The sequence below is a fragment of the Scyliorhinus canicula genome, chromosome 4 (assembly GCF_902713615.1).
Source record: "Scyliorhinus canicula chromosome 4, sScyCan1.1, whole genome shotgun sequence".
NCBI classification, from domain to species: Eukaryota; Metazoa; Chordata; class Chondrichthyes; order Carcharhiniformes; family Scyliorhinidae; genus Scyliorhinus; species Scyliorhinus canicula.
In genome coordinates this window covers 99594249-99621280 of record NC_052149.1, presented here as the reverse complement: position 1 = coordinate 99621280, position 27032 = coordinate 99594249, and the positions used below count along the sequence as shown (strand labels likewise).

General features: G+C 41.1%; 1 protein-coding gene across 2 annotated transcripts in view; it reads left to right on the top strand.

The window, feature by feature from the left end:
• cdc73 (cell division cycle 73, Paf1/RNA polymerase II complex component, homolog (S. cerevisiae)) overlaps positions 1-27032 on the top strand; it is a 435381-nt gene that overhangs the window by 78101 nt on the left and 330248 nt on the right. For both annotated transcript variants that reach the window (XM_038794882.1, XM_038794881.1), the window contains exon 10: positions 24439-24503. In XM_038794882.1, coding sequence (XP_038650810.1) covers positions 24439-24503 — 65 coding nt within the window. The remainder of the gene's footprint in view (positions 1-24438; positions 24504-27032) is intronic.

The window sequence follows — 27032 nt, the reverse complement described above, 5'->3', positions numbered from 1 at the left end:
TCTCTCGCTCTCTCGCTCTCTCTCGCTCTCTCGCTCTCTGCTCTCTCGCTCTCTGCGTCTCTCGCTCTCTGCGTCTCTCTCTCTCTGCGTCTCTCTCTCTCTCTCTGCGTCTCTCTCTCTCTCTCTGCGTCTCTCTCTCTCTCTCTGCGTCTCTCTCTCTCTCTCTGCGTCTCTCTCTCTCTGCGTCTCTCTCTCTCTCTCTGCGTCTCTCTCTCACTCTCTGCGTCTCTCTCTCTCTCTGCGTCTCTCTCTCTCTGCGTCTCTCTCTCTCTCTCTCTCTGCGTCTCTCTCTCTCTCTCTCCGTCTCTCTCTCTCTCTGCGTCTCTCTCTCTGCGTCTCTCTCTCTCTCTCTCTGCGTCTCTCTCTCTCTCTCTGCGTCTCTCTCTCTCTCTCTCTGCGTCTCTCTCTCTCTCTGCGTCTCTCTCTCTCTCTCTCTCTCTCTGCGTCTCTCTCTATCTCTCTCTGACAACCCCCTCTTTCTCTCTTTCTCTGCACCCTCCTATCTCTCCCTGTAATCGACTGATAGCTGGTCAGACAGGAGTGCCCCAAAAGATAATGGATCTTGAATCATCCTTGCTGAACCGGGCCATCCTATGTATTCCCACTGACAGTTTAAGTCTCAATGGGACAATGTAACTCGGCCAGATGTGGGCGTATCCCTCTGACTGGAAATCTTTTCCAATTAAGGGGCAATTTACTTGGCTAATCCACCTCGCCTGCACACCTTTGAGTTGTGGGGGTGAGACCCTCATAGACTCGTGGTGAATGTGCAAAGTCCAAACGGACAGGGATCTGGGGCTGGGATCGAACCTGGGTCCTCAGTGCCGTGATGCAGCAGTGCTAACCACTGTGCCGCCCCCTTGGGGTAAGTAATTTTTATTTTTCACTATTCATTTTTGATTCGTTTTTAAAAATTTCAATTTGAGTTTGCAAGGATAACAATATATTCACCATTCAGTGATTTTCAGATTTCACCCTGCGAGTCAGATTTGTAAAGCAAACTGGGAGATAGGCTGTAAAATTTTGAACAGTGTTTCATTTTTTTGCAACTTTGGCTTCGGTGGCACTGTTGACCAAATTTTACAGCTCTATGTTCCCTTGTGTGCAAGATTGTGAACTTCTTACAGGATTTGATGCCACCTATATTGCTTGCAGTTGGCTTTCAGAATACTCTACATTCTTTTATGGTGCACTGCAGAAGTTGACTGTTCAAATCTGCATGTACTAACTAGAGTAGAATTTAGCCTGCCATTGTAATTCAGACTCCTAGTCTCTCTGGTCAGAGAAATTGATTAATATAGTTATAAAAAGGGTATTTGAGTTCAGTGCAGCATGGTTAATTTTTTTTACCAAAAAAGATGCCACCTCTATCCTTTAAGCTAGATGTTGCTTTAATGTGCAATCCAGGGGTAAAATGCTTGGTGAAGAGCAACCTTGTGATGATTTAACTTGTTGCGCAACCTGAATTATCATGCGCACACGTATGTAAAATGACAATGAGGTTATGAGTCCTTTCAATCGTTATCTGTTGTAAAATTAGATTGTTTATTTGGTATCCCTATATTTTTCACAGTATCCACACAATGTTTCACACCATCCTTCAAATGCATTTTCATGCTTTTTATTCTTATTGTACTGTCAGTGAAGAATGGTATTTAAGAATGGTCCCTTGAATTTTAGGTAGCCCAGATGCTGGTTTATTTTAATTACTTCAGACTTCATTTGCGAGAAGTTTTTAAATGGCTTGCTTGTTAGACAGGCATTGAGTGTATTGCATTTCAATGGCATTCCTTATTGAAGACCATATCTGTGAATTAATTGTTGGGCATCAAAGTAAGACTTAAAGCCAGAAAATGGTAGTTCAGCTATAATTAGCAGAGAGAGGGTTGGTTTATTTTACACACACACAACATGGAACGGGTTTTGCAATGCCTGCCCTTTTGCACTCGTACAATAAAAGAGGGATATGGGCAAGACCACAATAAAAATAAGAGTTATGGTTTAATGCGAGTCCAGAGTCAAAAATCAAATGGTGTATTCTTTCAGAGGTTAGCAGGCTGAAACTGTTTGCAGGGTGATCTGTCTTCCACAGGTGAGCAGATAGATGATGGAAGAATGCACGCAGAGATGAATTATAGGCCCTGATCCAGGAGTTCAAGTAGTACACCATGTAGGAGGGCTAGGCAATTTACCTGGATAGAACTCTTTCTGCTGCTATCTGTTGGCTGGTAGAATGTTAGGCTGCTTGGTTCAGTTCGTAGCCACCCGAGTTGGCCACTTCCCCACACAAAATGGAGAAACACAAAGACAGCAGGGAAATTGGACAATCCTAGAGAAACAAGCAGTTTGCAGACTTTTCCTGTGTACTCTGCCTGCAAAGAAAGCAGACAGCACTGAAACCAGCAGTTATACATATTGATGAGCGATCCCCGGGAACAATAGCTACAACAATTAGCTACATTTAAGACACTCAATAGCAAGTCAGACTCCTCGGCGCCAACGGGAGTCCGAAACAAAGGAGACAAACAAGCCAGAAAGAACCGCCCAGCGATCGAGAAACAGCCCCAGTATTGGGGAATTCAAACCAATCGATTGGTATGGGATCCAATCGATTGGAAGTAAGCTCGTGGTCCGCCCAAAAGGACGCGAAGCCCCTGGGACCTATAAAAGACAGGTCCCAAGTTCAGTTCACTATCTTAGCCGGCCCTCCCAGCAGAACACCTTAGCAGCTCTCGAAGAACTTGACCATAAGAAGGAGAGGCCTGGCCAACTGCTGCACCATCAAGTAAGTGTTAAGTCAATGCACGCTATGAGATAGATGCTCCTGACCCCTTAGTCCATACCAGCTGGAAGCCTGCAGACTCAGGATCGAGCAAGAGGCCATTGTTCCCTGGCCCAGCGGGTCCCTTATCCAAATAAGTATTGGCCTGTTAGTGGTAGGAATAGCCTAGTCCTTTAGTATTATACGCATGAGTAGCGATTAACTGTGTATTAATAAACGTGTCTTGATTTGAACCTTACTAATTGGTGTATTGAGTCATTGATCTGAACTTGAACCTCGTGGTGGTATCATAAGGATACCTGGCGACTCTAGAGCTAAGTAATAAAACAGAGCCAATTGAGTGTAAAGCGCACTCAACCAGAACAAGCAACAAGTTGCACATGGTCATATTACAGGTTGTGGCAGCTCGGAAGTCATGTGATGTACCTTCCACTTCTTATGGATTTTGGATAAAGAATGTATTTTTCCAGGTCAGGCATCTTGAGGAATTTAGTAGAGGAGTCAGGGTTGCTTTTGACCTTGCAGGTATAAATGGGGTGGTATGATGGCACAGTGGTTAGCATTGCTGCCTCAAAGCGCCAGGGACCCAGGTCAATTCCGATCTCGGGTGACTGCCTGTGTGGTATTTGTGCGTTCTCCCCGCGTCTGCGTGAGTTTCCTCCGGGTGTTCCAGTTTCCTCCCACAGTGCAAAGATGTGCAAGTTAGGTGTATTGGCCATGCTAAATTGTCCCTTAGTGTCCAATGGTTCGGTTGGTTTCCGAGGATATGATGGAGGATTGGGCAGGGTGCTCTTTCAGAGGGTCGTTGCACACTCGATGGGTGAAATGGCCTTCTGCCCTGTAGGTATTCTATGATTCTAAGTCTCCGTTGGCCAGGGCTCTGCCGTAGAAATGTTTTCAGCTGAACAATACTGATACATGTTAGGAAATTAAATATATCATAAATGTTGAAACTGTACAGTCTTAATTGAGCTAAGTTAGTGGTTTTAGTTAATAATATCAGAAATAAAGCCAGATATTTTGGTGAGCTGGAGATCATCATTTGAAATTTAATGGAAGTATTATTCAATAGATAGACCATGTTACCGAATATATAATATTTTAACTTTTAATTTTGTTTAAATTGTGCTTATAGTCATATTTTAGACATTATGTCAATTAGTTATTGCAGAAAGTGTTTAAATGAAATTTTTAGAAGTAAAATCTTGTTCATACAGGAGCAGATATCTGATGACCTATGTTCATTAAGGAAGTAATGGCGAGGGTTGATGAGATTTGTACAGTTGATGTGTATGAACTTTCAAGAGGTGTTTGATCAAGTACCATCGAATTGTTCACAAAATTGTAGTTTATAGGACCGTGCTTCTGTTGCTCGTTTTACTGGAGTGTGATTAACACGCCTCCGTTTAAAGGCCGTGTGCTTAACACTGCTATGGCTCTGTATGTGTAATTATGCTCGGAGTCGGCAGGTGCCGTATTGAGACACCGTCACAAGTATATCAAGGTCAGGTTCAAAGTAATAAATCTGTACACCGATTAGTAAGTCCAAACGATTGGTGTTTATTATAACAAATATAATAAATACACATGCATACGCTAAAGAGACTAACTTCTAATACTAAACAATTAAATACTTATCTAGACAGGAACAGGCAAGGTCAGGGAACAAGGCCTTCGTCCCGTTCTTGGTCTGCAACTCTCTGAATCGTAAAGTTGTCAAGATCTAGCAAGGTCTGGATCACGTAGCGATCGTTGTATTGGCACTTACAGTTCGATGGCTGATGGCTCAACGGCTGGTGATGAAACTGGAGTCAGGATGCGATGTAGCAAGCAGTCCTGAGCCGGAGCAAAGCAGAGCAGAGCCGGAGCAACAACAGACCGAGCCATGTGCGGGGTCTACTCTTATAGGTCCTAGAAGTCCGTGCCCCCTTGGGGCGGTTCTTTTACCTGCCAGGTATCGATTGGGCCTTTCTCAATCGATATCTTCCAAACCCCCCAATCTGAGGGTCGTTCCTTGATGGGTGGGGCGGTCCCTACGGCTCTTTGTGTTGGTTGCTGTGGCGCCATTCTGTCTGGGCGTCTACGCAAAAGTATCCATTGATACTTAAATGTTTCTATTGTGCGGGGTCTGGATCTGGATCACCTCATTACTATGCAGATCTGTTTCCATTTGCACCTTTGGCTGAAACTCTGCACCTGGCCAAAAACTGGTTTCTGTACGTGCAGAATGCAAATTAGTTTTCTGCAAACTGCTTGTCGTCACTAAGACTGTTTTTCCCTGCAGCCTTAGCAGTTCTCCATTTTGTAGCCCAGTGTCCATCTTAGATGGCTACACTTCCCAAACCGTTTTCCAGTGTGACCTTATTTTAATGCCACAGACTTTGTCTGACCCCAAAGTGAAAATTTGTGGGATGGGGTGGTTGATGGCTCTCTGCTGCTGACAGAAGGGGAGGGGTGAGGTTGAGCACAGTAGGTAATGTTTAAAGTGTAGGTCATTCTTTAAACCAAACACATTGCCATAGAATTAAAGCGGTAATAACTGAGTAGTGGCGAATGGTGTTTTTTTGAGTCTACAAGTTGCAGTGGCAATTTGGTGTTGGGTCACTGCTCTATATTATCTATCTTAATGACCCGAACTTGGGTATACGGAACATAGCGTCCAAGTTTACAACTGGAGACTCAGAAATGGGTAGTTAATTTAATTATGGGTCCAACATGTGACATTTGACCTAAAATTTCAAAATTATCAAATTTGCTTAAAGATGGGTTTTTAAATTAGAGAAACAACTGACCTTTCAGAAATTTGTACAAATTTTGGTATCGCAAAGCATTCTGCCATTAATTGCATCACTTATAATGTGATGCAATTAATCTTTACACTTAAAATAAAACACCCTGCCTTATTTAATTATTCATTTTATTAGCTTTAAATAAATTGTATGGTTAAGGTACTGTATAATAAATATAAAACATTTGTATGATTAAAAAAGATTAACCAAAGCACAAATAATGGTTGTAAGCTTTAAAAAAAATATTATAAACAGAGTTTACAACGTAAAGACTGGACACAAAAAAATGGTTTCCCCATCCTACTTAAAACGCACACTGTGCCTTTCTAGCACGAGTGCAAAAGCTTCCTGGTTGATTTAAACTGTTTGAACATTTAAAAATAACCCTAATCTACAAAAATAAGAAAGAATCTCTCAAGAAATCTTTAGCTTACCTGTGATTCATTGATGAATTCCAAACCGCAGCGTAAACGGAAGAACAAGGTAAAGTGCAGGACACAATGCCGTTTCATTCATAAATTTTAAAAGTGTAGTAGTTCACGTGTTCTAACCTCGCACACGAGGAAGGTCCATCCGGGTGCTGTCGAATCAGGTGATTTTTCGATTTGTAAGTTTCGCCGGTAGTGTCTTTCGCATGCGCAAACATGGAAGACGTAAAGTTTTTGGGGACACCGTTTATCATCATTAAAAAGGTATTTGCAACATTTTTTGTTAAAAATGTAGGCTATATTTAATGTTTTATGTTGTAATGTGCGCTGCTAATGTATGTTTATTTTATACAAACAAGACTGACTTGCCAACGGAGTTTAAAAAAAAATTTACATACCTTTTAAATTAGAGATCTAGCGTAAATAACTGGACACGAAAATTTACGAAATTTGCATTTTATTCCAGCACAAAAATGATAGACAACATTTAAAATAAGGAAATTTAATACTTTCTAGAATTAACCATTATTGATAAAATTGTGATAAACAGCAAAATAATTCAAATTCATTAATGAGAAGGAATTATACAGCACTAAGAACAAAGAGACATTTTCATGTCTCTAAAAAAAAATGTGAAAATGTGGGTGACACGAATGATAAAGTTATAAATTTGAACAAGATCATCTTCTGTTTTTCTTTGACCCGAGTACATTTGAATACCCAAGTATAATCCTCATAATAAAATTAATTTGGGTGGTGTGTGTGTACATGAATTTAGCATAAAATATGCATGCAAAGTGAATACCCATTAAAACCACTCTTGGCCTCCAAAAAAAAAATAACTACCCAAATGCAGTAGATAGTGAGGAGGATAGTAATAGACTCCCAAGAGGCAAAAAACATTAAGGCATAGCAGAGTGTTTGGTTCAAAGCAATGAGGAGAGATGAGTTTCTATTGGAGAAAAAGTTGAAGGAAAAAGCTGTGTGTGTCCATAGTAATTGAGTCCCCCACTCTGGTGGGGAAAAAGCTTCTTGCTATCCACCCTGTCTATACTTCTCATGATTTTGTAGACCTCAGAGGTCCCCCCTCAACCTCCATCTTTCTAATGAAAATAATCCTAATCTACTCAACCTTTTTTCATAGCTAGCACCCTCCATACCAGGCAACATCCTGGTGAACCTCCTCTGCACCTTCTCCAAAGCATCCACATCCTTTTGGTAATGTGGCGACCAGAACTGTACGCAGTATTCCAAATGTGGCCGAACTAAAGTCTTATACAACTGTAACATGACCTGCCAACTCTTGTACTCAATACCCCTTCCGATGAAGGAAAGCATGCCATATGCCTTCTTGACCACTCTATCGACCTGCGCAGCCACCTTCAGGGTGCAATGGACCTGAACAAGCAGATCTCTCTGTACATCAATTTTCCCCAGGGCTTTCATTTACCTCATAGTTCGCTCTTGAATTGGATCTTCCAAAATGCATCACCTCGCATTTGGCCGGATTGCACTCCATCTGAAAATGAAAAATGAAATGAAAATCGCTTATTGTCACGAGTAGGCTTCAATGAAGTTACTGCTGAAAGAAGTTGAACGGTTCAATTTCTTTCTACTTGTACCTGCCCTCGAGTCTCCTTCTTGATCTTTACTCGGCTGGGATCCTGAGCATGATTGTTTTTTTTTGGTTAGAGAAGGTAGGGAGGGAAACACGAAAGAAGTGTTTGGGGTTTAACTGTCACTTGACAACAGCTCACAAATCACCTTCTGGATACAGTGACCGCAATGCACTGATGCAAATTTTCCCCGCAACAGCCAATCAGCAGCTCTGCTTGGCTGCACTCTGCTGGAATTTTGTGTGTTTCCATTATGCAGCTTGTAACAGCGTTAAATAATTGTCTATCCTACCAATGACCAGTATTCACCATTGAAATGGAGTTGGATATGCGTTGCTTGCTGTGTTGTTACAATAAGTGGAAGGTCATACATTCAGCATGTTCTCTGCTCATTGGCTCTTCAGTTCAAAATCATTTTTTAAACCATTAATGGGCTGAATACTGACTTGTAAGACTAGCTGGTTACTACATTGGCTACCAATTGTCACTTTAAAACAGCCTATTGATTCAAAATTAAAATTAGATTTGAGCAACAGAACTATCTGGAGAAGAAATTGGAAATGTATCATGGGAGGGATAAAGCTATTGGCTCATAAGGCATCTGCTGTCTACCATAATGTGAAGCTACCATCATTAAGTTCTGACAATTTTATAGTTTTTGATTTTCTCCTTCCTCTTTTCCAGGCGGTTCAGAAGATTATCCTGAAATCACTGTTTCCTTTAATGCTCATACCAATTGTAGCTTGCGTATCTCTGCCAAAAACGCATTAATTTCTCAGAAGATTACTTTTTTCTTCACCTATATTGATATTTCTTTTTTATTCCGACTTTCCCTTTTTATAAACTTTTAATTATTCTGTCAATGCCATTTGTGTACCAGTTGCATTGCACTTTTCTCTCTATGTTTATGCTTCCAATTCCATTATTTCTTATCCTGCTAGTATCTGTATTAAAATGTACTTACATCCCATATATTTTATTTTGTTTATATTTCTTTATTTTGCATCATCCTTAGCCAATCATTCTCACTCCTTCCTATAGCTTTTCTCTTCTTAGGCAGACCCCTGGGTTGAGGTTCAATCTGGTTCAATGGGTTCCGAGATAACTGATAAGTCCGAAGCTTGATCTGCAGGCTCTGCCACAAGTGGAGAAGGTTGATACCTGAAGGGTCAGGTAGATGAATTGTTTGGAGGGTTGTGTGCTGTCTTTGATGCCTTAAACTTTGCCTCTGTGTGTTCTTTAAACATTTTCTATGTTCAGTGCCTTCCCGAATGAACCTTCTCCATTTTGGTCGGTCACAGGCTATGGATTTCCACAAGTAGGCAGGGATTTTTGATCCCTTCAAGGATCCTTTGCTTTGAGGACATTAAGCATTTCCTCTGTACTTTTGGGAGCCTACTGCTGTGACCAAGTTCCGAGCAGAACAGTTGCCCTGGGAGCCTGGTGTCAGCGGTAGAGATGATATGTCCTGACCAGCAGAGCTGGTTATGAGTGATTAGTGCCTTGATGTTGGGTTGGGTTAGGTTGCTGTCAGACCCACTTTTCATTGGACTTGGAGGATCGTGTGCAGGCAACACTGGAGGCACTTCTCTCGTGCTTTGAAGCCCCTGCAGTTGGTTGACCAAGGTTGACCAAGTCTCCATAGCATAAAAGAAATCACTGCTGCCTGGTAAACCATGACCTTGGGTTTGGGTTTGAGACCTGGGTTTCAAATATTCTTTTCCAAAGTTAGAGTTGGCACTTTGGAGGCAGTAATTTTGTTGTTTATATTTGCTTTTGCTTAGAGGCTCCCATGATATGGAAAATAGTCCACATTTTTCAGGATCTCGCCATTGATCATATTCGATGAAGGAGGCGTTGTTCCGTGGGAGCTGGTTGGAAGAGAATCTTTGTTTTCAGGATGTTTAGTGAAAGACTTCTTTTCAAATATGCTTTACTGAAGAGTAGACAGTGACTTGTCGCTCATTTTCTCACCACATAAGTATGATTTGTATACTGAAGCTCAATAACTTTTTGGCTTTGGTTGAAGGTGGCATAGGTTGAACATTTTCACGTATGTTCTATGAATTGTCTCTGTCTGTAGGTGGCTTGCTGGAAGTGAGGTGTCAAATTGCTGCAAAGGAAGAGAGAAGGGATGCTGTGATGACATAGCCTTGTTTGACCCTGTAACATAAAAAACAAGTGGTAGGGAGAATGAGGTAGTGAGATTCAACAACTTGTGGGCACCAGTGGCATGTATAGTTTCTTCAGCATCATCAAGACACTCAAGGACCCACTGAGCTGAGAACTAAGCATTGAGGGAGCTCATCAAATAGCGGGTTGGTGCTCGCTAGAGAGAACAGTTTGAAAAACACCTCAACTGAGATTCCGTCTTTGACTGAAAGGCTTTCAATTCCATTCCTCCAATCTCCGTCCGGTTTGGCCACCCTTTTCTGGAACAAAGTCGAGAAAACCATTCAACAGTTGAAAAGCAACAAAACCTCTAGAGCAGTTGGAAGGCTCACCAAAATTTTGAAACATGACAGAAATGCACAATTTCATATCTCTCATCTGGGAAGAGGACTACGTGGGGTCTAGAGCCAATGTTAAGAGAACCCAGGGCACCTCCTTCCTTACTGTGCTGGTAGGACATGACATATCCATTATCTGTAAAGTATGATTTAATGTGTAAGACTATGCTGGCTGTTGCTTGACTAATTTGAGACCTAGCTCTTCCAAATTTAAGGCCACCCTCCAAATGTTAATAAGGAGGACCTGACAGTGTTTCTAGTGCTTTGGTCGATGCTCGATAGTCTGCCCAGTTTGTTTCCTTGTGCAATTTTCTGTAGTGATTTTATACAACTGAGTGGCTTACTGGGCCATTTCAGAGAGCATTTAAGAGTCACATTTAGGGCAGACTGGGCATGTATGGCAAATTTTCTTCCCTGAAAGACATTTGTGATCCAGATGGGTTTTTTGCGATAATTGTCAGATTTGAATATCATATTTTTATTGAATTAATCTCCACTATCTATCATGGTGGGATTCAACCATGGGTCCGCACAGCGTTACTCTGGGTTACTAGTCCAGTAACAGTTACCACTATGCCACCGTCTCCCCGAATATATTTACTGTGGTGCTCTCCCAAATGTGTGGAAAAATGTTAAATACAAAATTGGTCTTGGCAATTTGGGAAGCATGTAAAGTTTTAGTAATTCTAATTATGGCATATAGCTCCAATTTGATACAGGAGTGCTTTAAATTTTCACTTCTGCATTTAAGGTACTGTACCCAATTGTTAACTGTTTGAAATTGTTTTCATACGTCAATTTTCTGGCAACTTAAAACATTTTTTTGATTATAATATATTGACATTGACATTTTTGTTACATCAGAGCATTGTTGAAACTAATAAACTGAATTTCTCAATTGTTACTATATTAATAATGCACCGTTACAGTGGTTAGCAATGCTGCCTCACAGCACCAGGGACCCGGGTGAATGTGTACACTCATTCTCTCCGTGTCTGCGTGAGTTTCCTCAGGTGCTCTGGTTTCTTCCCACAATCCAAAGATGTGCAGGTTAGCTGGGGTTACGGGGAAATGGCAGGGGAGTGGGCCTAGGTGGGGTGCTCTTTTACAGGGTCCGTGCAGGCACGATGAGCTGAATGGCCTCCTGCACTTTTGGGACTCTACGATTGTATGCACTCCTGGTCATCTTTTCCCTTTAAATTCCAGTGCCCACATTTGTACTGGAAATTACCCATTTAAATTTACCAGAGTAAGATATACACCTTTGCCAGTGATGGTGTCTGCAAGACTGCTACAAGACAGTTTCTTTAATTAAGTTAATTAATTTTCTTGTAAAATATAATGCATTCATTCTGATAATAGAAGCATTTATTTTGAGTATATTTTTTCTTAACTCGACTGGGTTGTGACCCCGTGGAACCCCATTCCAAAATGTATGAATATATTTATTTTATGCCATGAAATGACTTTGAGCTTTACTTCTAATTACTTAATTCCTTTGAGTAATGCTTAGCATCCTCACCACCTACTATTATTCAAGACCAATGTCTGAGGGTGAACCAGACCCTGTTTCCAACCGCGGCAACGTGTTTGACTCTGAGCTCAACTTCTATTCCATATCCTTTCCATCACAAAGACTGCCTACTCCCATCTCTGTAACATTGACTGTCTTTGCCTATGCCTCAGCTTCGCTTCTGTTGAAACTCTCAGCCATTGTTTTGTTACCTTCAGACCAGATTACTCCAGTGCTCTCCTCGTTGGCCTAACACTTTTAAAAACATTTATTTTATTTTATTACAAACATGTATCAAAAAAGGTTACAACAAATAAACACCCCGGGAAATATACTTCCCAGAAATCAACTGTACGGTCTGCACTAATGTACACCCCCTCCCCCCCCCCCCCCAACAAAACCACCACCACATTTTCTCAAACCCCCCTGCAGAATCCCTTAATTCATACTTTATCTTCTCCAACCGCAGGAAGTCGCACAGGTCACCCAACCAAGCCGCTACCCCAGGTAGCGATGCCGACTGTCACTCCAGCAAAATTTGCCACCATGCAATCAGCCTTCCTCCTCGCCAGGTGCTCCAGCTTCTCTGAAACCCAAAATGTCGCGACCAACGGGTCCAGGCCCATCTCCTCCTCCACTATCTTGGCTAAGATAGTGAAAACTCCCAGCCTAATGGCTTCTAAGCTCTATAAACCTGAGCTTGTGCAAAACTCCACTGTCAATGTCCGAAATTGCATGACTTCCTGTGCATCCTTCACTACTGTGCTTGTTGACCTACATTGTCTCTTGGTCCAGTCTTGATGAGAGAATTCTTGTCCTTATTCTCAAACCACTTCAGTGCCTTCCTGTGTCTAATCGTTTTCAACCCTACTACCCTCCCACATCTCGGCACTCCTCTCATTTTGTCCTTTTGCGTATCCTTATTTCTTGTCACTCCCAATGCTGGCAACCTTGACTCCAGTTGCCTCGGCCTGTAGTCTTTAATTTCCTCCCTAAATTTGTGACCTCCTTCCACTTTGAAAACATAGCTCTTTGAGCAAGCTGTCACCTGTCCTAGTATCTCATGTGCTCAGTGTCAAATTTTTCATTAATCCTGGGAAGCAACTTGGATGTTTCACTATGTTAAAGTTGTTATGTAACTGCAGTTGTTGATGTAATGATAAAGGAAAGTAATGAAAACCAAATTGCATCACAGAATTAAATATACTTTCACTACTATTTAGTATTTGGTCATTGTGGACTAAGGTTACAGTAATTACCGTAGGTTTGTAATTAAATAAGACTCTTTTATTCCTTTGAAGAAATACATCTTTTTGCTAAATTGTTCCCCGTCTCTGCGTGGGTTTCACCCCCTCAACCCAATGATGTGCAGGTTAAGTGGATTGGCCACGCTAAATTGCCCCTTAATTGGAAACAGAAATAATTGGGTAATCTAAAGTTATTTAAAAAAAATTATCAATGCAACATATTAGGTGTCAATTGTGGTTTGGTGATAGCTAACTCACTTATGAGCTGAACCATCCTGGACCTGAGCATGTAATCTAGAGGGGTACTTTAATGCAGTAGCGGTGTATTGAGAGTGTACTGTCTGAAATAGTCTCTTGATTGGGGCGTTGAACAAGACATTAAAAGATTCCATGACATTATTTGAAAATGAATGGGAGGGCAGTGAGTTCTCCAGGTGTCGGTTAACATTTATCTTTCAACTTGCATTTCTGTAACATTATCTGGTCATTTATCTTCTTGCTGTTGTGTGACTCATTGTACATAATTTGGCTGCTACAATTTCCTACAACCTTGACTACATTTTACATTTAAAAAATTGACTATTTTGGTTATTAAATGCTCTGGAAAGTCTTGAAATCATGATGAGTGTTTTTGAAATGCGAGGTCTTTCTCATTGAATAATGTTGAAGTCAAACTCCGAGTGGAGTATATTTAGGAAGAAAATGCCCATTTGCAAAATTTATGCTGCAATATTTGAGATCGTATAGCGTCAACGGATTATCAAATCATTCTACTTATTTAAAATCAAATTACTGTGGATACTGGAATCTGAAACCAAAAGAGAAAACACTGGAAAATCTCAGCAGGTCTGGCAGCATCTGTAGGGAGAGAAAAGAGCTAATGTTTAAGGTCCAGATGACCCTTTTGTCAAAGTTAAAAGGCATAGGAAGTGGGAGATATTTATACTATGCGGTGAGGGAATGAAAGATGAGTCAAAACCACAGAAACCAAGGGAAAAAAATGCTAATAGCCACATAAACCAAGGGAAAGGAGTGCTAGTGGCAGTCCCCAGAGAGAATGAGAGGTATGAAAGGCCAAACAACAGAGAAACTAAAATCAGAGGGTTAGCTGTGACTGACATAGATGTGAGGGGGGGGGGAGAGAGACCGATGTAGATGTGAGGGGGAGGGGGGAACACGGGTAGGAGACGGGGAAGGGGTGGGGAAATGTATGTAAAGAAAGACAAGAAAGAAATAGTAAAACACAGTTAAAATGGAATGGAATGAAAACAAAGGGGTCCACAGATTCACCACTCTCTTGCTGAAGAAATTCCTCCTTATCTCTATTTTAATGGATCGTCCCTTTAACCTGAAATAGTGCCCTTTGGTTCTAGGTTTTCCTACAAGTGGAAACACCCTCTCCACGTCCACTCTATCCAGGCCTTGCAGTATCTTGTAAGTTTCAATAGGATCCCCGCTCATCCTTCTAAACTCCAACGAGTACAAACCCAGAGTCCTCAACCGTTCCTCAGACGACAAGCTCTTCATTCCAGGGATCATTCTTGTGAACTTCCTCTGGACCCTTTCCAGGCCAGCACATCCTTCCTTAGATACGGGACCCCAAACTGCTCACAATACTCCAAATGGGGTCTGCCCAGAGCCTTATACAGCCTCAAAAGTACATCCTTTGTCTTGTATTCTAGCCCTCTTGACATGAATACTAACATTACATTTGCCTTCTTAACTGCCGACTGAACCTGCACGTTAACCTTAAAGAGAATCATGAACAAGGACTCCCAAGTCCCTTTGTGCTTTTGATTTCCTAAGCATTTCTCCATTTAGAAAATAATCTATGCCTAAATTCCTCCTTCCAAAGTGCATAACCTCACACTTTTCCACATTGTATTTCATTTGTCACTTCATTGCCCACTCTCGTAGCCTGTCCAAATCCTTCTGCAGCCCCCTTGTTGCCTCAATACTACCTGCCCCTCTACAGATCTTTGTATCATCTGCAAACTTAGCAATAGTGCCTTCAGTTCCTTCTTCCAGATCATTAATGTATATTGTGAAATGTTGTGGTCCCAGCACAGACCCCTGAGGCATACCACTCGTCACCGGCTGCCATCCTGAAAAAGACCCCTTTATCCACCCTCTCTGCCTTCTGCCAGTCAGCCAATCCTCTATCCATCGCAGGATCTTACTCTTAACACCATGGGCTCTTAACTTATTTAACAATCTCGTATGTGGCACCTTGTCAAAGGCCTTCTGGAAATCTAAATAAATCACGCCGACTGGTTCTCCCTTGTCTGACTTCCTTGTTATCTCCTCAAAGAACTCTAACATATTTGTCAGACATGACCTCCTATTGACAAAGCCATGCTGTCTCAATCCTATTTTACCACGTACTTCCAAGTACTCCGCGATCTCATCTTTCATAACGGACTCTAAAATCTTACCAATGACTGAAGTCAGGCTAACCAACCTATAATTTCCCGTCTTCTGCCTCCCTCCCTTCTTAAACAGTGGTGTTACATTTGCCACTTTCCAGTCCTCTGGGACCCTTCCTGCCTCCAGTGATTCCTGAAAGATCACCACCAATGCCTCCACAATCTTCTCAGCTATCTCTTTTAGGACCCTGGGATGTCGTCCATCCGGTTCAGGTGACTTATCCACCTTCAGACCTTTTAGTTCCCCCAGAACCTTCTCCTTAGTGATGGTCACTGCACTCACCTCTGCCCCATGATTATCCTGGAGCTCTGGCATCCCACTGGTGTCTTCCACCGTAAAGACTGATGCAAAGTAACTATTCAGTTCATCTGCCACTTCTTTGTTTCCTATTATTACTTCTTCAGCCATGTTTTCCAGTGGTCCAATGTCTATTTTTGCCTCTCTCTTATCTTTTATATATTGAATGAAACTCCTCCTATCTTCTTTTATATTATTAGCGCTCATATTTCTTCATCTCTCCCCTTATTGTTTTTTTAGTTGTCCTCTGCTCGCTTTTAAAGGATTCCCGATCCTCTGGCTTCCCACTAACGCTCGCCACTTTGTATGCTTTTTCTTTACCTTTTATGCTGTCCTTGACTTCCCTCGTCAGCCATGGATGCCTTGTCCTCCCCTTACCATCTTTCCTCCTCCTCGGGATGAATTTCTGTTGTGCCTCCTGAATAACCCCCAGAAACTCCTGCAGTTGCTGTTCCATTGTCTTCTCTCCTCTGCTCCTTTTCCAATCAACTCAGGCCAACACCTCCCTCATGTCTTTGTAGTTACCCTTATTTAATTGTAATACCGTTACATAAGAACATAAGAACTAGGAGCAGGAGTAGGCCATCTGGCCCCTCGAGCCTGCTCCGCCATTCAATGAGATCATGGCTGATCTTTTGTGGACTCAGCTCCACTTTCCGGCCCGAACACCATAACCCTTAATCCCTTTATTCTTCAAAAACCTATCTATCTTTACCTTAAAAACATTTAATGAAGGAGCCTCAACTGCTTCACTGGGCAAGGAATTCCATAGATTCACAACCCTTTGGGTGAAGAAGTTCCTCCTAAACTCAGTCCTAAATCTACTTCCCCTTATTTTGAGGCTATGTCCCCTAGTTCTGCTTTCACCCGCCAGTGGAAACAACCTGCCCGCATCTATCCTATCTATTCCCTTCATAATTTTAAATGTTTCTATAAGATCCCCCCTCATTCTTCTAAATTCCAACGAGTACAGTCCCAGTCTACTCAACCTCTCCTCATAATCCAACCCCTTCAGCTCTGGGATTAACCTAGTGAATCTCCTCTGCACACCGTCCAGCGCCAGTACGTCCTTTCTCAAGTAAGGAGACCAAAACTGAACACACTACTCCAGGTGTGGCCTCACTAACACCTTATACAATTGCAACATAACCTCCCTAGTCTTAAACTCCATCCCTCTAGCAATGAAGGACAAAATTCCATTTGCCTTCTTAATCACCTGTTGCACCTGTAAACCAACCTTCTGTGACTCGTGCACTAGCACACCCAAGTCTCTCTGCACAGCGGCATGCTTTAATATTTTATCGTTTAAATAATAATCCCGTTTGCTGTTATTCCTACCCAAATGGATAACCTCACATTTGTCAACATTGTATTCCATCTGCCAGACCCTAGCCCATTCACTTAACCTATCCAAATCCCTCTGCAGACTTCCAGTATCCTCTGCACTTTTCGCTTTACCACTCACCTTAGTGTCATCTGCAAACTTGGACACATTGCCCTTGGTCCCCAACTCCAAATCATCTATGTAAATTGTGAACAATTGTGGGCCCATCTGACTCCAGCTTCTTCCTTTCAAACTGGGTAAATTCTATCATATTATGGTCACTGCTCCCTAAGAGTTCCTTCACCTTAAGTTCCGTAATCAAGTCTGCCTCATTACACATCACCAAATCCAGAATTGTCTGTCCCCTAGTGGGCTCTACCACAAGCTGCTCCAAAAAACCATCTCTGAAACATTCCACAAATTCCTTTTCTTGGGATCCTAATTTTCCCAATCCATGTGCATATTGAAGTCCTCCATGATTATTGTGATATTGCCTTTTTTACATTCTTTCTCTATCTCCTGATTTATTTTCAGCTCCACATCCTGACTACTGCTGGAGGGCCTGTACATAACTCCCAATAGGTTCTTTTTACCTTTGCGATTCCTCAACTCTGCCCACAAAGATGCTATGCCTTCTGATTCTATATCGCTCCTTGCTATTGATATAACTTAATTCCTTGCTAACAATGCAACCCCGCCCCCTTTGTCCATCTGACTGTCCTTTCGCTAGGACACATATCCTTGGATATTTAGATCCCAGCCCTGAGCCCCTTGCAGCCACATCTCTGTGATTCCTACAATGTCGTACTGGCCAATTTTAATATGCACATCAAGCTCATTTACCTTGTTCTGTATATTGCGTGCATTTAGGTACAATATCCTCAGTCCTGAATTGACCACCTCCCATCTCACACTTATCATCTTTTTTGCACTGCCTGAGGGAGATGTTCTCCAATTTTTGTTTTCCATTTCCCCTTCACTTACGACACCTTCTGAGCTAACGCTCTGGTTCCCACCCCCCTGCCATATTAGTTTAAATCCTCCCGAGTGACACTAGCAAACCTCCCAGCCAGGATATTGGTGCCCTCGAGTTTAGATGCAACCCGGCCTTCTTGTACAGGTTGCAACTGCCCCGGAAGAGATCCCAATTGTCCGGAGATCTGAAACCCTCCCTCCTACACCACTGGTTTACCACTTGTTTAGCTGCACTATCCTCCTATTTTTAGCCTCACTGGCTACTGGCACAGGGAGTAATCCTGAGATTACAAGAGGTCCTGCCTCTTGGTTTACTGCCTAACTCCCTGAACTCCTTCTGCAGGTCCTCATCACTCTTCCTGCCTATGTTATTAGTACCGATGTGTACTACGACCTCTGGCTGTTCACTCTCCCCCTTTAGGATGTCCTGTGTTCGTTCAGAGACATCCTTGACCTTGGCACCAGGGAGGCAACACATCATCCTTTTACTTGGAGATGTTTCTGCTCATCAGTCTCTTGACAGCATGCTCCCCTGCCTTGGGTGGGCTGTAGTGCCTCCTGCTGACCAGTGTCTGACCAGCTACCTAGAACAACAGACTAACTAGTCTCTTTCACTTCCACAGAAGCACCTATCTGTGCCCCTTACTGTAGAGTCCCCTATAACTATCGCTTTCCTGCACTGTGCCCTCCCCTGCTGAGCAACAGTTGTGGTGTCACTGTTCTGGCTGCTGTTGTTTTCCTCTGATAGGCTATTCCCCCAACAGTATCGATAATGGTTTGCCTATTAGAGAGGGGGACAGCCACAGGACTAGATGCCGTAACGTTTTAAAGTTTTAATACGTTGCAGAAAGATCAATTTGTTCCAAGAGTGACAATATAAGAAATAGGACTTGGTGTTAGCCTTTGGCTGCTGTTGAGTAAAGAGTCAAGAGTTGTACTCCTTTTTCCAAACACCTTTATTTTTCCTTGAACACACTCTGTACCAAAACTCTGTCATCATATCACATGCCTCAAAGGCCATCTGCAGTCTCTTTACATATCCGTGTCAGTTATTGGATGCTTAACATCATTGAAATGTTTCTTACCCCATTCGTTAACACTTCGTTATTTTATAAACAAACTTCTTTAAAACAAAAGAAAACAATATTTAAACTTACTTCCGCTCTAACACTAACAGAATCCAAGAGCTTTCTTAACCTTAACAGACATATTAAACATCACTTTAAATAATCTGCCACTCTCATGCCACTTACACAGATAGGCCAAAGCAATACATGCACTTCTAAAGAAATTTTTCTTGCATTAAGGACATTTGTTCAGAACCCTTTTCCAAACTCTGCCTTGATGGCAACTTTCATGGCCCCTGTGGTTGATTTCCACAGCCTTCTGCTCTAACTGTTCAAAACAGCATTTTCTTTCACACTCACTCACACGTTCTCTCTCTCTCTCTCTCTCTCTCTCTCTCTCCCTCTCACACTCACACTGCTCTCTCTCTCCCTCTCACACACTCTCCCTCTCCCTCTCACACACTCTCCCTCTCACACACTCTCTCTATTGGTTAAGTCTGAATGGGGCATGGTAACTCAGGCTTCGGGTGACCCCTCTGACTCTGCTGCTCTCAGTCTTTTTCCTCAGTCTGTTTAACCCCTAAGTTGCTTTTGACCCCATTTACTAATATCTCCCGATTATAGAACATAGAACAGTACAGCACAGAACAGGCCCTTCGGCCCTCAATGTTGTGCCGAGCCATGATCACCCTACTCAAACCCACGTATCCACCCTATACCCGTAACCCAACAACCCCCCCCCCTTAACCTTACTTTTATTAGGACACTACGGGCAATTTAGCATGGCCAATCCACCTAAACCGCACATCTTTGGACTGTGGGAGGAAACCGGAGCACCCGGAGGAAACCCATGCACACAGGGGGAGGACGTGCAGACTCCACACAGACAGTGACCCAGCCGGGAATCGAACCTGGGACCCTGGAGCTGTGAAGCATTTATGCTAACCACCATGCTACCCTGCTGCCCCGATTATGACATCTTCCATCAAACAAAAAGCTCTGTAAAAAATTGAATATACATCTTGGGGTCTAAAGTTGTTTCTGGTGGGCCACATAGTAAAAATCAGGTCAATTCTACTTTGCAGAAATTTAAAAATAGAATATATATTTTTTAACGGCATGTGGCAGAGACATTGGTCTGCCTATTTTAAATACACTTAATATAGGTAAGAAGACTGTTTAAGACAGAAATATTAAATCCCAGTTTTAAAATGAAAGAAATATACAACTTCCAAACTCAGACATGTGTTTGGGAAAAACAGAACCACTGATAAAAACATCACATTTTTCCAAGGGCAAGGGCGGAATCCATAGCAACGAGGGATAAGGATGAAGGATTGTGCGGTTCTCACGCCGCTCGAGATTAGGTTGAATCATATCCCATAAATTATACAAGCTAAAAAAATATCTTGAACTATATTGCCTTGTTTTTAATAAATGGACAGTTAAAACATCGACTCAAATATAATATATATATGTATATATTTGATTCCAACATTCTCAGTGAAACAATCTTATAAAAGACAGTTTGAGTTGTATGTTCTGAATTATGCCTAGCCTAGCATAATGAGATAACATGAGGTCTCCATGGTGGCAATAGGTAGGTCAGCATTAGACCAGTTTTTGCTGGTTTTGATAAAGCACAATATCCCATGAGAAACATACCAATAAGCAACAATTAGAAGTGGCGTTACATTGTCATGATGGACGGCTTGTTATCAAATCAAATGTGTTTTGAATATAGTTTAAACCAATTAGGATTATATTGGGGTGTGATCAGATCGCTTAAGACAGATATCAAATAGTATATCCATGGATAATTTGGCCACCATTTTAAGACTAGAGGCGAGGAGACTAGAGACGAGAGACAGAAGACTAGAGACAGAAGACTAGAGGCAAGAAGACAGACAAGTCAGAAAGGCAAGAAGACAGACAAGTCAGAGAGACAAAGAGAACAAGACAGAAAGAGAGAGAGAGAGAGAGAGAGAGAGAATTAGAAAAGAGTTCTGTATTCCTATTTAATTTTCATACTTTGACTTCAGCCTTTGACTTTTAAAGTTGTGTTCAGGCTATTGTCTCAGAAGATAATTCCTGTGATTCTTTGAAGAAAATCAAATTGTCTACAAACTACCTTTTAAATCATTTTCAAGTTGTAACCAATGAACTTCAATAAAACAATTCTTATTTGCACCTGACAAGTTTTTAACTTGAATTTCTACTGAGTTTCAGCAATGTCTCACCAACAACCGGCAACCGTAATTTAAACAAAACTGGATCAAATCCTTAAGATACTTTTCAATATGTTTCTATTGAGTGGCTGCAAAATTATAGAATGCAATATATTTTAGTTGATTGGTTAGGTTCTTTATTTTCTCTCAGCCCTCCAGGTTTGCAGTTGTTCTGTACTGATTCTGCTGTGAGGAGAGGTATTGTGACCCCAGATCACCGTTGGTGCTGCTCTGAACCAGTGTTATAGGGTTCATAGATCTGCAGTATATATTGTCATAAGTAGGCCGTGAACTTTCTATGCTCAGCAGGTCACTTCTGTTGTCCAACATCTTGTGAAGTGATAGTGCAACATGTACATGTGGTCGAGCACAATTTGTACTCTAATTTTGTAAATGTTGCCATGTTTTTTTTTGAAAGGAGGAGTGAAATGCACTTTAATGAGGTGAGACATGATGAGAAACCGGTTTATTTTAAACGCAGTGTGAGTGAACATAATATAGTTTCCCCGTAAAGCTGTTCCCTCTAACATAAAGATAATAAGAATATACAAGTCTGCCATTCTTCTGGGCAAACTAATTTAAGTAAACCGTTCACAAGCTAACTCACATTGTTATTTTAGTCTATCGTTTTTGAACATGGTTGTCGACAAAAAGCCTGTGTTCCCTGTGCAATGGATACTTCATCACGTTGATTAGAAACAGAAAGTTTGCTGTAGTGATGCTGCAAGTCCTTTTGATTTAGAATTGAGATAAGGACACAATTCTTTACTTTTTTCAATCGTTGAGTCAATCGTTAAGAAAATAAAGGTAGTTTTAAAGGATTTATATTTGTATTGGTTAACACTAGAAATAAGATATAGTTTTAAGTGGGATTAATTTAATGTTTCTGTGCCTGGGAAGGGTAAAAACTATAATTAGGTTAATGTTGGGCAAAGGTATTTGCATGTATGAAGGTTAGTTATGTTCCACCTATGATTCCATTGTGTTTTGAGAGGGCTATGGTGTCAAGAATAAAAACCTCAGCAGAGGTATGCCGTGTTTTGCAACTGGGCCCCTGTAAGATAGAGAAGCTTTTTAGTTTTAGTTTAGCTAATTTATTGACAGTTGGAGAAAGGACTTTGGGAGTGAACATGTCTCAACTCAACCAGCAGAAAGAAGGGACCGGATGGGAGCTGGAAAGAAGCAGTCTTCCTAAAGTACAAATTATAGTCCAGATAACCAAGGAGCTGGGAGAGAAGGAAAGTTTAAAATGGCTGAAGTTAAGTGAACAGAGACCAATGTATTGGTCAAAAGAATTCAAGGAAGTGTAAATGTAGTGTTCCAAGTTAAAGATGTGTTTGCAGTAACCAGGTTTTTAAAAATAAATTTAGAGTACCCGATTATTTTTTTTTTCCCAATTAAGGGGCAATTTAGTGTGGTCAATCCACCTACCTTGCACATCTTTGGGTTGTGGGGGTGACACCCATGCAGACAAGGGGAGAATGTGCAAACTCCACACGGACAGTGACCCGGGACTGGATTGAAGCTGAGTCCTTGATACTGTGAGGCAGCAGTGCTAACCACTACACCATCATGCTGCCCTCACAGTAACCAGGTTTAAACTGAAACTAGCTGAAACTTTATAGCTAGCAGGGTGTATGCTCAAAGAACAAAGAAAAATGACCCTTCCATACTGGCTAGAGAAGAGCAACCAAAACCCAACACTCTTAAATAAACTCCCTCAGGGGACCATATACTCCCCATTCCGGTGACCTGACCCTGACAACCGTAGCTCCCTCAATCCCAGGCATATGACAGATACAAACTACAATTCCTCTCAATCAACCTCTCCCAACCGCCCCCATTAAAGTCCCAAATAAATTCATTTAATCAAGTCCAAGTCCCTGCTCCTTGACAAAAGCCTCCGCTTTCAACCAAAACGTAACTCTCAGCCTCGCCGGGTACAACACTCCGAACCTGATTCCATTCATGGATAGTGTTGACTTTGCTTTATTAAAAGCCGCACGCCGCTTCACCACCTCCATTCCAACAGCTTGGTATAACCTCATGATGCTTCCTTCCCACCTCGAGTCCTGATTCACTTTGGTCCATTAAAGAACCCACTCCCTTTCCTGGAAGTTGTAAAAACACCATTAATGGCTGAGATAGATTTTGGTCTGTCATGATACTGAGCGATATGGGGAGTTGGCATTAATTGAAAGAAAAATGTGATGCATCATCTTGATGCTTGCATGCATGTTTTCATTTGAGCAACATACTAGAATTTCAGCTGTAGAGATGCGAGACAGTACAACTGGGTCGATACATTACTCTGCCTGTACTATTAATCAAACAGGTTTACAGCAGTGGCTTTTCAAATAAATTCAGTGGTTGATGCTTTTATTTTGAGATTCTCACGGCAAAATATTTTCTTCATGCTGCTGACCATTCATAACTAAAATGGAGTTGTCTTTATTGGATATTTTTGTGTTTGGCTGGAGAATAATTTTTGATTGCCTTCTGATTTTCTCCTTATCCATGCAATTTGTTTGCATTAGTCTACTTTTGAGCAATTTGAGGAGTACTTGAGTAATTCAGCTTGGGCTTTTTTGGTGGTCTTTGTATATAATACTGTTGTAATGTAGTGAAACAAGAACAAATTGGAAAATTTCCAACTACAACAGTAAGGTCTTGTATGGTGAATTCAACATGTAGTTGAACTGTGCAAACCAGAATGTTGCAGCTTGAATTCAATTCTTCTGTGTGTATGCTGATCTCGAGTGGAATTGTGGCGCAGTGATTCAATTGACCTCCATGCCAAGATGTTAAGTAGGGGCATCCCAGTAAGAGTTCATACGTTTGTTTGCTGTTCATGTTGTTCAGTTCTCTGCCTTGTCTTTAAATATATGTTGATTTCATGTGAGTGAGAATGACGTCAGGGAAAGTCATGTTTATATGGGTAGATCTGTAGCAATGTATTTATTGCACACTGTGCTCATTATTTGTATTGCCACTATTTTGTCTGTTCTCTTACACTAGCCCTTTCCCTTTTTTTTGCATTCTGCCCTGATTAGTGCAATTCCCTATCCACATACGATGTGCCTCTGGATAAATGAACTGTGAGGTGATCCTGTTTTGAATTGATTTATCTGCTAAAGCTGTGTGTGGTGGTGAGCTGTTAAATTTACTGAATATTTGGAAAATTGTACTGTTATATTATACATACATAACAAATACTTTCCATTTCTTTTTGCAGAGACGGAAGGCTTCAAGATTGATACAATGGGCACCTACCATGGTATGACACTGAAGTCTGTAACGGTAAGTGGTGTTTCCCATTCTTATGGATCGAAATTGAGCAGATTTTTAGGATTTAAAGTGCAAACTTGCAAATGTGTTTATTGTGGTCAGATGAAATAGACTAGGCAAAGTGAAATAGCAAACTGTTTTTTTAAGAATTCATTCATTCAATGGATATATGTATTGCTGGCAAAACCAGCATTTGTTGCCCATTCCCAAATCGTCAATCTGGTGCATAATTTCGACCATAATCAAGGCTAGGTTTTTATTCTCAACATCATTGAAAAATTACATTTTTGTTTATTATTTTCTTTTTTCAAAATAAATTTAGAGTACCCAATTATTTTTTTCCATTAAGGGGCAATTTATTGTGTCAATCCACCTAGCTTGCACATATTTTGGGTTGTGGGTGTGAGACCCACGGAAACACTGGGAGAATGTGCAAACTCCACATGGGCAGTGACCCGGGGCCAGGATCTAACCCGGGTCCTCAGCGCTGTGAGGCAGCAGTGCTAACCTTTGCGTCACTGTGCCGCCTCTCACATTTTTATTCATATTTTAAGCAATTGAAATAAGATCCTTGATTAGGTTGATTCCATTCTTTCTCTGAAAAGCTGGGCTACTAAGGGGCTGGTTTAGCACAGGGCTAAATCACTGGCTTTGAAAGCAGACCAAGGCAGGCCAGTAGCACAGTTCCATTCCCGTACCAGCCTCCCCGAACAGGCGCTGGAATGTGGCGACTCGGGGCTTTTCACAATAACATCATTTGAAGCCTACTTGTGACAATAAGCGATTTTCATTTCACTTTTAAAATAAAAACGTTAAGTGGTATTTGTTTGAGAGAAATGTTTCTCTGCAGTTAATTTTTAAAAATGGATTAATTTTGCATGCTTCCTTAGGTAAGTAATTGCATCCCGTTGCTATGCCTTTTACTCTTACTTCCCACATCTATGGGGTAACTGAGTTAAGTTGCGGTTATTTATGTGGGAAATGGAGACCATGGACACTGAAATAGGAGGACATAAATAAACATGAGAAATAAACATTGATAAGTTAGACAAATAGCAGTACAATGTTACATTTTATAATTATATTAACGGTTTCGGACACGCAGCTCCAGTACCACATGATAATTTTCAGTCTTAAATGATGGTGTGAAAATTAGGATAAATGCAAGAAACGTATGATACACGGTTGATTTCTCTGGGGCCAGAGCTATGAAAATTGCCGTCTAACTGTTGGTGAGGGAATAATCTGCCAAGAAGATATTGAGTGACATAGCAAATGGTATAAGTTACTTACTTCATACTGTCCCCTTTTGTGCTGATCAAAATGTTTAAACTGAATAAGATCAATAATGACTAGGTATATGGACATAGGGCAGGTCTTAAATTTATTATTTTTGTTGATTGCTTAATATATACACGTGTGCGATAAAGGCAGAATTACTGTAATCAGTAATATTTTGTCCAGTAAATCGTTTGATAGTGTATTTCAAAGGTACTGTGGTGTATCTTTTTTCAAATAATAGTCGTATATTATTTAATATTAGTCCCTGAAAAGCTGGAATGTAGAAATGCAGTTTTTAATTATCCCTTGAATTAACTTTTAAAGTAGATTTCCGACAAAAGTATAGATTTTAGTACTTGCCAAGGTTTGCTGCTACTGACTTTCTAATTTATATGGTTTTCACTGAAGTATTTTTGTTTTCTCTGGACAGCAGATCATGCTGTTGAGTTGTGTGCTGTTAGTAACATTGTTTTTGTGTCTGACATTAAACCACCACATTTCATGTGTGACTTGTCGGCTGACGTATAGATGACAGTGCCACATCTTGATCTTGCCAGTCACTAATCACATGTGTTTCATCTGTCAATTGTGTTCTAAAAGCATTCTATAGAAGATGCCCAGTCTTAGGGGACTGATCTACAATTATGCTGTTTCTTCTTTCTTTCTTTTACAACTACAGAAGTATTTTCCAATTAGTTGGCGATAGTCTCTGAACAGAGAAACCCTGTCAGTCTCATTGTGATTATGTTGCTGGAAGCATGAGTGAAACTAAAGAAGCTTCCTGTGGCATGTTTGATCAACACTGAGTTTCTTTGTTCACACTGCAACCAGATGCTGATGGGGGAAAGGGATCCAGTCTTTTTAGCAGAGCCAGTAAAATGATGGTATGGATAGTTTTCTTCAATTCCATAACTGGCCATTTTGGTTGACATTCTCCAAACACAGAACTGGTGAATTTCAATTTATATAAATGAGCCAAGTGACATATCCGTTTATCAGAAAGTAAGTGTAGCATTAGTTTCTGGGAAAGTCTTCAGAATAATTTTGAGTGAGTGGTTGAAGGCAACTAATTCAGGGAATTGTTTAACTTTCTAGATTGCACTTGACTTTATTCTTAGATTTTCAAAAGGTTTTTACAAGATTCACTTTGAGAATAAATCACTGAAGTAAAAGTTCATGAACTTTTACTTCAATGTTAAGAAGCAGGTAGCTCGTTATGGAAATGTTTTCCAGTTGATAATTTATGAATAGGACCCTGAG